The 12511-nt window shown below is 34.0% G+C and overlaps 1 protein-coding gene across 2 annotated transcripts in view; it reads right to left on the reverse strand.

The window, feature by feature from the left end:
- LOC134247306 (mRNA-decapping enzyme 1A-like) overlaps positions 1–12511 on the reverse strand; it is a 28838-nt gene that overhangs the window by 15886 nt on the left and 441 nt on the right. For both annotated transcript variants that reach the window (XR_009987804.1, XM_062729671.1), the window contains exon 2: positions 4670–4710. Coding sequence is in view for 1 of the 2 variants with exons in the window: in XM_062729671.1 (XP_062585655.1) it covers positions 4670–4710 (41 nt within the window). In the remaining variant the exon portion in view is untranslated. The remainder of the gene's footprint in view (positions 1–4669; positions 4711–12511) is intronic.

The raw sequence follows: 12511 nt of genomic DNA on the forward strand, positions 1-12511 counted from the left end.
TTGTTCAAAATGACCTTGATACAAGGATAAAATACAGCTCTTGACACAGAGTCAATTTTCAAAGTTAATCTGACAAAACAAATGTTCATTCTTCATATGATATCATATCATTCATATCATATTATAATAATATAATGTATGGCCAAAAGAAAAACATTACAACACAGATGGAAATGATAACCCCAATATTTGTTTGCAAAGGTTAATATAAATCAGTAGCAATATGACACAGCTGTTGCCATCATTTCACGGAACCATTTCTGAGTAAGTGGCCACTAAAACAATGGGGCTGCTAGATAAGTCCAGAATGGATTGAAAAGTTAGAATGCTTTTTAAAAAATGGTACTGCTTTTTATCAAAGTAATTTCCATTGGATATAGCGTAACCTTGATCACAAAATAAGTACAATGGTACTCCATCTTGCTAGATAAAAAATTGAAACTAAAGGTCAATGTTCACTAAAAAATCAAACTTCAGAACATTCCACACATAGTGATAACACTGTACTTTCACATATCTTTCATACTTAAATTTTCTGACAGAATGATTCATAAAAAGTTTGATAATAAATATTGTCTGTTTCCAGGTCAATAAGATGATTTATCTACCTGAGGAGTATATATACAATATTTTTTGAGTATTGAGCCCAAAGGGATTATATGTGACCTAAACAGGTTTTATTCTCAAATGTTTGCTTTAGCAAAATGTCAAAAATATACTGTTCGTTAAATCATTAATTTTTATGAGAAATTTATTTTTGTTTTCATACATTTGTATAAAGAAACAATAACAAATTCATGGCCACCACATTTTTAAAAATATAAATATAAAAATTTGAAATGAAGACAAACATAAAACTTCATTTATTGAAAACCATGCATAAAATAAAATCTACAACCCCCCCCCAATTACACTTTTTTAAAACCATTTAATCCATGAAACTAAATGATATATTTTTTGTAATGCACACTTAGGTTGTAAACATTCAAATCAATTTTAACAAAAAATCTTAGCATTTATGCAGACTTTTTCTTGCACACACTTTTTTTCTGTTTATTTAACCCACCATGCTCGCTCTTTTGTACTGTTCAGAGAGTTTTTGTAACTAGCATTGAAAGGAAACAAAAAGTTATTGAATACTGACATCATTTTAGAGATCATGTAGTACAAATATTAAGGCAATTGATTATCTTATCTACTTCAGGAAAAAATTTTCGATCCTTAAATGTGTCTTTCACAAAAATCTCCAGTAGGAAGCAGGTCAAAACCATTGTATTAGGAGGCTCGTAAACAAAACCTGACTGATAATCACCCCCTACCACCAGCAGAAAGTTTTTTTTTGAAATTACGCATTCAACTAAAGAAAAAAAATAATTTTAAAACGAATTAGTCTAGAAACACCTCAAGTACATCTTTGCCTGCGTCTGGTGAATTGAATTTGCCCCCCCAAAAAATCAGGAAATATTTGTGCTGATTAATTGTTTTCCATTTGTCGGAATCCAAAAAAAAAAAAAAACCTGCTTGTGTTATGTAAACTCTTGACTCCCTGAACATTCGATAAGAGCTCAAACTGACAATACTGCAACACAATTTTTCCAATGCAAACATGCAGTTTACATACTTAGGGTTAAAGAGGGGAAGACGGAGAGGAGTCAGTTAGGTTTGTGTGAGTTACAGCTGTTCTACAGCTCCGCTGGTGTCTATACCTACACGCTAATTTACTTCAAAGTCATTTGTCGACTATAGTTATAGTTAGCTGCTCTAGTCTACATAATACTCTGTGTTTCCCTCGACATATATCTGGTAGCTCTGTGTGTGATACATTTCTCAGCTCTTGGAATTTTATTGCCAAATCGCTCAATCAATGGAATCGGACCTCAGAATGTGACACTGACCAGACAGCATGGAGGTTACACGTTGTCTGGCGATCCGCAGGTAAGATCTACCTTGAGGGGTATGCTGTTAATTACCAGGGTTACCATGGCAACCTCTGGCCCTTTGATGGACAGATCACTGTCCCTCTAACATTTCTTGACCTCTCTGTGACCCCAACAAGGGGGTGGAGGTATAAATGGAAAGACAATGCCTTTCCTTTGGTTTTCATGCACTTGCTGCAGATGGCTGTATGTTATGGAGATGGTCAATGATTTTTTGATAGAATTTTTCTGCATTGTAATGTTACATTAACACTTCTTTTTTATAATTTGTAACAGCTGGTGCTGACATGAATGGGGAAAATTTAAGATGTATTGAAAAGTATTTTTTATATAGCAATATAATTGTATCTTCATGCAAAGTAAAATTTTCCAGGTAATGTACGAAAGAATGTAACCATCATACAGAAATGAGAAAATCAACACGTCATGTTTATAAACTAGACATATGCCTGTCTTAATATGCAAGGATTATGGCTTTAGAACTTTTTTTTATTAAACTAAATCCAATAATCTCAGCAAAGGAAAACTCTGAGTTAATTAATGACAGACCACAGAGTGCATGCCTTGTATATAAGTATGAATATTAAACCCGTCACTGCGTGCAGAATTGAGGCGATGCTGCCACTACACATTAGGCTCATTCTCACACTTTGCCAAAGGGGGGACTTCTTACTGGCTGCCTGAGGGGGGCAGGTATTTCCCTCCAGATTCCAAACCCCCTCCAGGAATTTCTGAGTATACAAGTACTACCAAACTTTGTCACTCTGCAGACAAGTGCTTGCCTGAGAGAGAGGTATTGGACATATAGATCCATTATCTTACTGAAGCAATCTGAGGAATTAATTATGGTGAGAAATGAACACATTAAATACAAATCTTCTCTCTTCAATAACTTATACAAATGGATATACGGGATAAATGTGATGCATTAAATGAGTGGGTTATGTCTGGAATTTGTAATTCCATCAAAGACGGTATACCAAAACATTGGACATAATATATATAACTCAAATCTCTTCTCTTGGCAAACACTGTCATTTGCCAAGCAATCAATATATCTACCAATAGTTTTTTGGCTCTTAAATATGACCTCATTTTCTCCTATTCGTCATAGATGAAACATTTACCTGTATTGGTGGAAAAGAACAAAAACACATACTGTGTGTACTGGGGTATAATCTGGCACTCTAGTCAATCGCCTTAATTATTCTTCCAGAACCAAATCACTAGAGAAAATAATAAACCATACCATGTGTTACTGGCTTCTTGGCAGAAGCAGCCCTCTCTTCAGTGCTCCATAATTTCTCGTCTTGCAAAGAGTGTCTATACTTAGTAAACCGGCCTAGCTTTTTACACGTGGAGATGCAGCTGAAGTCTGTCAACATTTGCATTCTTTGCAGCACTTAGCAACAACTGTCAATGCACAACTGTATCAGTCCCATTCTTACCTCAAGAATGTTGCCATATTTTTCTTTTTTTATGAAATAAAAATCTGGTCAAAACATTCTTCTTTCTATATACATGCATTGAGTGAAATTTGATCAATAATAACATTCTTCTTTCTATATACATGCACTGAGTGAAATTTGATCAATAATATAAGCCCCATCCTACCCTAGGATCCATTATTTGAAAAAAAGAGGCCCATAGGCCACAAAAGTCACCTAAGCACTTCGTATTGAAAAGTTTGAAGATAAAGCTGGTTTTGAACTTTGATTTTCTATTGAGCCCTTCCCCCTTCCCCTAAGACATGATTTGAACACCTAAGAAAGCATGTTAATGGCCAATCATGGCACTTCTATACTTCCAAAGATTCCTATATTGTGGTCTCTACTGGGGTCATAACTTGCACGAATTTGGAACCGTCCTTAAGATTTTGTCAGAACAGGGGAATGTGTGGGTGTGACTGTAACACCTCCCCCATAAAATTTCCAGAAATGACTTGAAGATTTGACCAAAATAATAACCCCTTGTAACAATATTTTCCAGCTTAGGGAGAGAGTATCCGTTTGAGACTCTCTTCTGCAGCCATTTTTCTAGAAATCATGTGTCCATGTCATATCCATTCTATATATCAATATATCCATGATTTTTGATCAGGTAAGCTAAAAAGGCTAATATCTTGAAAATTTTCAGTTTCCATTTTTATAAAAACATATTCAAAATGAACATTGAACAATGACATACTGATCTGTATTCCTGACAAGATTTTTAAAACTTTGTTTCATAAATCATGTAAAAAAAAAATGATCAAGTGCTGATCGAGAAATTTGCTATCGAAAACTATTAAAATTGCACAAACCACAGAGAGTTTTACATTCTGTGAATCCGTTTCATTTGCTAAACTGCAGTTTGTGATAAAATTTTGCAATTTTATTGCATTTGTTCATGAATTGAAAAAAGTTCCAAAACCTGGGCAGCTGCAGATTGAATTTTCTCATGTTTACAATAAACTTTTAATTTCTTCACACCAGATACATATGTACTTCTGCGTATGCATGCACTTTTGGATTAAAAACTCGTTTTTCTGACAAGATACGGGAATCAGCTTGAATTAGAAATACATCATTCATAAGAACAATATGGGGGTCAGGCATTCTGATGGGTACAGTACAGCCCCCCTTATAACAGTTGTCTTCTCTCTTATCTGTGACTCCCTGGGAAGAAGCCCATTCTCTGATAATGAACCCTACTGTTCTATCTCCTCAGCCACTCACACTACCAGCACTTACCTCTTATATACAAATAACGATCCCTCAATGGAAGTCTTCTCCTGCAAGAAAATCAAATGAAAAACATTATTCCTTGCATCATAACCTTGTACTTTTCATTGAGTTAAAATCTAGTGCATACCATAGGGATAATGTCATGTGTATGTCACTTTATAATATCCCCCGCCTGAAATGCGGGAGGGTATATAGTAATCGGTATGTTTGTCCGTCCGTCCATCTGTTACGCTTTGGGGTACCCATCTCTTATCCGCAACTCCTCTCATACCACAGAATGAAATTTGATGAAACTTTCACAGAATCTTTATTACATATTGCCATTGTGACCTCCTATTTTACTTTTTGATCCAACACATATTTTGGGTTTGAACTTTTCTATAGCAAAACATGGACACTGCCATTATATTCATATGGGAGGCGGGGGGTATCACTTCGTGAGCTCATTGCTCACAGTACCTCTAGTTTAAATTTGTGTTGTACTCATCAGTCATCACACAAATCTCCGTAATATTTCAGTGACTTTGATCTTCTTGTGTAATTCTTGAGTCATATGTTGAAAGCACATCTTCTGACTGCTTATACAACCCTTGAAGTCATCCATCTGTCTTAATTTTCTGCCAGTGACCTTGAATGTAGCATCTTTTAACAGCCAGTCATACAACAGTTAAAATCATATGGATTTTTGATGTCAAGTATTACTTCCTACGTTTCTCTACCATAAACATATTGAGTGTACTCAAAATAACATATTGATCACATTTTTCTTTCTAAGACCTTGAACTTACCCATATGACCTTGGATAGAGAACAAAGACACCTTCAGATTATGCAAAATCTTTGTGTCTACTAAAGACTTTTTAAAGAAATCAGAAAGAAAAACTTAACCTTTGTATCTCCTTTATGATGTTTAACATTGAATACTTTAGAAATACTCACTTCAAAACAAAATTGGATTATCCTCTCCCTTTTAAGGTCACATTGGGTCATTCAGCAATACGTCAAGGGTCATTTAATACTCAGGTGACCATTAAGGCCCTTGAACCTCTTGTTTTTGGTTTATCAACAAACATAAACAGTTTTAATTAATACCACATCTCTTTTTACCATTGCCACCATTTGGGTCCATTTAAAAAATAAAAGAAACTGAACAGGATGCTTGTATTTGTAAAGTTTTGACTTGCTCTTTAATTGCACCCTTTTCTTCTAAATGTCATGAAATAAACTGTACACCGATGAATATCTATTGTAGTCTGTTAGTTCAGAAAAAGAGGACTGAATCTGGATAACTTGGATTAAATAAATTGTCAGTACAGAATTCAGAATTAGTTTATTATGCCCTACAGTTTGTGAATCCTATTAATAAAACTAGTTAGTATGTACCTATGATATAGTTTAGTTTTGTAAATTTGGATTCTAGCTAGAGTAATTTAACCTCAAACAGGGTGTAGATGCTAAAGTGGTATGAACTTTTTACAAGCTATTATATTTCAAATGGCCAGAATATACACCTGAAACAAGCAAATTACAAGCAACTTGAAAAGAGTAGGTGTTTTACATGTAAAATCTGCAAAGAGCTAAATAGTTTGAAGTGGGTTTTAGAGTGTTTTAAACCGAAAAATTAAGAACAGATCTTATAGACAAAAAATATCGATAGGTTTTAGAAGTCTCTACTGTCAAAAATGCTGATAACTCAATAATAATTCTTTGGAACGATTTGTGTCATTTCAAGTTAAAAGAGTGTCAGGCAATCTCAGACAGTGTAGTGTTTAATTTGGTTAACAAATGCTCTGAAAATTGACAACAGTTATTCAGGAAGCAGTATGGAAACATTAAAACACTCTCAAAGAAAAAAAAAAAATCCAACACCAACATGCAGACAAACAGAAAAAATTAAGGTTATATTCTTCTTGTAGACATACATCACCATGATCATGCCTATTCATAGAACCATTTATTTTTAAAAAGAAACTGTTCATCAATTGACATTTCTGATATACAACTCTGTTTTTGTTTTCGTGAGCTTTAGAGAAAATCTGAATGAATGCGAGTTCCCTGTCTACATCAGATTCAATAGGACTTAAATATCTGATGGATACAGAGCACCTGCTGAAAACATTAGAACTGCATCAATCCCTCAACCAGAATAGACTGGAGAGGAGAGAGAGGGGGCATAAAAAATAGCTCACCGGCTATTTATAAATGTAGTAAACAAGAAATATTAAATTAAAAGAGAAAGCACCAGGATATATTGACATGACAATAACAAGAACTGTCTGTCTGGAAAATCTTTTAACAGATGATATACAGTTAAACTTGTTTAGTACGAAAACGGATATTGTGAATTCACGGATATAGAATTTCTTAAACGAATTACTGATATAGCGAAGTAATTTATAAGTCCCAGTACTAGTGACTTTGTTAGAACTGAGTTTTACTGTACATATATCAATGAATCAGTGGAAACACTATTGTATATATCATCCTACACACAGTCTAACTTCTGTATCTTGAACCTCAAAATCTTCAGTAACATGGATATACTCAAGTGAAGTGAAGACCCAATCACTTTTTTCTCAAAGTACGGTATATAAATCCTTGTCATCTCACATCTACAATCTATTTCAAAGTCTTTCTTGGTCTCATTGAGTTCAAGATAATGAGTTTTGACTGTAATTATATGTTTTTCTTTATCAATGTTTTTCTGCTTTCTTAGCAAGCTTTCAGTTGAAGGGAAGTGTAATAAAAAAACATCTAAGTTAAAACAAGCATTCTAAGAGCATTCCAATTGCAAGACCTTTTTCTCCTACTGGCATATGTTGCCTAGATTCTGGTAGAAATTAAAACAGAAAAATGAACATTTTAGAATGTGATGAATCCAAGGGACATAATTCAATCAAAAATTAACAAACTAAACAAAATGTGAATTTGATTAGTATCCATTGAGGAAAGATTCTTCAAGTAGTATGGAAGACCTTTTAATATACTAAATTTTGTGAAAGTGTCATGATTCTATCAAATGTCATTGGGATGGCACAAAATACTAACGGTCTGTAATTCATGCACTTAACATAGATGTCTAAAACTAAAATCATTTTATTAATACATGTATTCAAAAATAATATTTATCATTAGAAAAAATACAAAAATTGAATGGACTGACAGTGTATGCAAAACAATGAACTTCTCCAGTTGGCATTTTACCATTTTATATTTATTTAGGCAGCTTGCTCATAAAAGTACATTAAACCAGACCATTGCTACCTGCATGTATAACAGAGTTATTCCTCTTTGACTTATGGTAAAAGTTCTAAGTATTATCTGTCAATGTCGAATGAGCTTTTTATCTGGAAACAGAATACCTGCTTTCTGAACACATCAATTTGTGAATGAAACAGGCAAATCCTTTAATATTTCTTAAACATACATGACATACTGGGAGATCTTCCAATATGAAAGGGACTTTTCATGTATGAAAGCATTCTGAACCTAAACCAAACCATTTAACAACTGTTAAACATAACCTTGAACAGCAATCAAAAAGGCAGAAGAGAGAAAACAATCATAAAAACTGTTTTGTTACGGTAATTATCAATCATACAAGATTCTTAAAAAAGAAAATTTCATTCATATGTGAAGGCTCTTTCCACAAAAAAATCAAACATGAAGGCCAAGTCTCTTTTTTATGCCTAATATATGTCACCAGATTTAAAGGTGTGTGAAAGTCAGACTATATATCGAATCTCAATAGCTCAGTGGTCAAAGTGCTGACATGTTGTGCCAGAGGCCCTAAGCTCGAGTCTTGGTTGACTTCATTTTTCACCATCTGTGACATTTGGCGCCCAATGTACAATACTCACTTTTCCCTAGGAACTTGCCTTATAGCATTTCCTTAAATCCTAGAATTCCAGGATAAATTTCTACAAAGAGGGGGAATATGTTACAGAGTTCACTGGTGTGTGAAAGTCAGTCAATATATTGAATCTCATTAACTCAGTGGTAAGAGTGCTGGCACAGTACACCAGAGACCCTGGATTTCGAGTCCCGGTGGAAACTTGATTTTTCACCACCTATGTCAGACATAAAGGAAATGCATAAGGACATGAGGGTGAATTTATTACTACAGGTTCTTTGTTTTTGCTAAGATTTTATGCTGACAGATTTTTTAATTTTATAAATCAATATTTTAAGCCAATTAATCCAATGTTGTCTATAAGAGTTTCTAGTGCAGGGTTTAACTATATTGTTCTAGTTTTTGGTGAGGTATCATGTCTGCTGGTTCAAGTGCCATATTTTTATGTATCCGGATCGAAAGATCCGAGGCGTATATTGTTTTTGTCTTGTCTGTCTGTCTGTCATTTTGTCCGCAAACTTTAACCTTCGCCATAACTTTTGAACCATGAATGAAAGAGACTTTATCTTTCTTGAGCATACTCTACTAATTAAACTCTTTCAAATGACACCAAGGTCAATGACCTTTGTGACTTTGACTGTTACCTGTATGCTAAAAATAGTTTTTTTCTGCAAACTTTAACCTTCGCCATAACTTTTGAACCATAAAAGATAAAGACTTCATATTTGGTATGCATAAAGCACTGATTAAGCTCTTTTAAATGACACCATAGTCAATGACCTTGTGACCTCAACTGTGACCTATACGCTAAATATCACTTTTTTGTTGGCAAACTTTAACCTTCGCCATAACTTTTGAATGAAGAAAGATAGTCTAAGAGACTTATTAATTGGCATGCATACTCCACTAATTAAGCCCTTTCACAAGACACCAAGGTAAATGACCTTGTGACCTTGACTGTGTCCTATATGCTAAAAATAGCTTTTTTGAATCTTCACCATAACTTTTGAACCATGAGAGATAGAGACTTCATATTTGGTACGCATTCTTCACTAATCAACTTCTTTCACATGACACCAAGATCAATGACCTTGTGACCTTGACTGTGACCTATATGCTAAAAATATGTCATTTTTAATTTTGTTGCCGCCAGGCGCATAGTGTTTCACAAACACATCTTGTTCATATTTTTTATGTCCCCATAATCGAAGATTGAGGGGTATATAGTTTTTGCCCTGTCCATCCATCTGTCTATCTATTTGTCTGCCAAAAATTTAATCTTGCCCATAACTTTTGAGTCGATGGGGCTATGGCTTTCATATTTCATAAGTGTATTCCTTGGGACAAGACCTTTCTTCGGATATCACCAAATTTTCCTCCTGACCTTACAGTTTAACCCACTTTTTCCGAAAAATTACCAAAATTAAATATTGTATGTGTATTCACTGTGACAAAACCTTTCAATGCGGTTATAAATATTTTTGACCATTTGACCCTGACCCTAGAATTTAACCCAGTTTTTAAAAACTTTAACCTTTATGTATATTGAAATAGAAGACTTTGTTAATAAGACATTTTAGGCTGGTTTTTGACAAACATTGTATACTATACCAGTAATTATCTTGTTCATTCTTACACAATGCACATGTTAAATATAATAACATACAGCACATACACTGCATACTGCACTGTTTCAAGACATATTCAATATAGATAAACCTCAGTGGTCAAGCCTTCAATAACAATTAATGTATAGTGACTAGAGTGATTCTCATTTGACATTTGTATCAGCCAATAGAACCACACCTTTTTGTACATGTAAAGTACTGTTCCGTTAACAGAATCACACTGTGCAATGCCTATAATGTATCCACTTTTTAAAGCCTCCCCCCTCCCCCTCCCACAACCCATCCTTGAATACAATACAGTATGTGTTATTTTATAGTTGACCCATTATTTTACAAATGGTTAAATTGAAAAAAAAAGTTAGCAACCTGAAAGAACTTATCAAAATATTAAGTTATGAGGAAAATTTTGATTGATTTTTTTCTTAAGGTCATTTAAATGTTGTCTTAATAGAAAGAATGGTGAATAGAGTGAATATGATTCAAGATTTTATAAATTCAATAATTTTTAAAAATTTATTCCGTATGTTTAATCACATACTTTTCTCTTTTAGATTTTGGTACATTTCTTAATACATGCTGAAAAAAATATTGGTTTTTTATAATTATAACACAGTTGTAAGATGCTCAAGTTCATATAAGAAGCATGTGATTCAAGTGCTGGAGGCTTTTACCTGCTATGTCTACATAATCTGTGCAGTTAAAACTAACATCAATATTACAAAAAAAATTCTTTATTTAAACTAAAGAACTTTAAAAAATGCAAATGGGGGAGTGGTTGCATAGATAATAGGGAAACAAAGTAATACTTCTACTGGCTCTAGTAGTTTGTTTAAACATTATCCTTTATAGGACTCACTTCAGAGGGAATTCATCGGGGAAAATAGTTGCCTTTGGGCTGTAAGTTTTGCTGTAAATTATCAGAAACGCTAAGTTTAAGTCCTTAAATTTCAACCATTTTTAATTTTAAATGAAAATGTATCAAGAACCTCTGGAAATATCTAGTTTTTTAAAAATGTCTTTGGGTTATCCGTAAGCCAAATAATAATGAGAATCACAGCAGGGCACATGCACCTATTTTCCTTTTTACTGACCAACCAATTGAATGTTCAATGACCCACAAAAAAGTCAAAGCCAAACTGCAAACATATTGAAGCTTATCACTGTGAGTGCTTTCCACATTGATCCAAATGAAATTATTTCTACAGTATTTTTAACCTATGGTCCAAACTCCAAAATGTTTTGCAACTTGTATCTCACTGCAAACTTTGTTCACGCTGTAGCATCAAAAGGTTCGATGAAAACTAAAATCACATCAATTATTAAATGGCTATTAAAGAAAAATAGATAATTGTTAAAATGATATTTACGGACCCGGTTTAACAATAGAATTCATTCTGTGTATACACAATGTAGCAAAATAAACATGGGCAATAACTCAAACTCAGTACATTTGCTACGAACAATCTAGAGAGTTCCGAATGTAACCATGGCTTGTAAATTTAAAGCGAGAAAAAACGTTGTGGTGAGACACAGATAGATTATTCTAGCTAAAGCTTTGGTTTGGTAATGCAACATACATATGATGCAATCAAATGTCATGTGCAGTTAGAAGAAAACTGCATAGGTATAGAACTGTGCTATAGATCTGTTGCACCATTAACATATTAGAGAGCGCAGCGAGCGTCGCAAAGCGACGCTGAAGCGAGCTCAATAGACTAACGTGTATGAACAGAGGAAATTCGGATTGAAATCTGTACATACGTCAGCCAAATTTCTCAGTGCAACATTCCCAGAATTCCTGCACTATCCAATGTCCTTTGCGCAAATAAATCAAAAATAGTAAAAAAAATTAAAGGAACATTGTTTCTTACCGAAATCTTAATGAAATGATTTTGCCTTACCTTATTCAAAAAAATACCCCCATGCCACAACACCGGCCTTCACCTTGCCCTTCGGAAATGATACAAATGACGTCACCGGAAACTTACAAATTTTGACGAAGTTATGTCGGTTGCTTCCGTGAAAGTCGGAAAACATGTTGCGGTGCATAGCAACATGGTGGCTAAAACATAGCAACAACTTACTTGAAAAGAACGATTTAATGCAATCTCTTTTCCAAAAACTAGCATTTGCGTCCTAAGTCAACAGAACTTTTTATCTGACGTCATACTTTTGTCACTTCAACGGTTCGGGTATTTCCGATTTTGTCAGAAACTTCCGAGAAGTTTGGAATCTCGATCCCGATGCTTGGGAAATGATTTCTTTTTATTGTTTTGTTTTATTCTTTTTGCTTTCTATTTCTTGAATGATAGACAGTACATGTGTAGGTTTATGATAGTAAATAAACTGCGCTCGCCCCAACGGTCAC

Source organism: Saccostrea cucullata, unplaced genomic scaffold (assembly GCF_032062105.1).
Source record: "Saccostrea cucullata isolate Sc308-1 unplaced genomic scaffold, CSIRO_AGI_Scuc_v1 ctg61, whole genome shotgun sequence".
NCBI classification, from domain to species: Eukaryota; Metazoa; Mollusca; class Bivalvia; order Ostreida; family Ostreidae; genus Saccostrea; species Saccostrea cuccullata.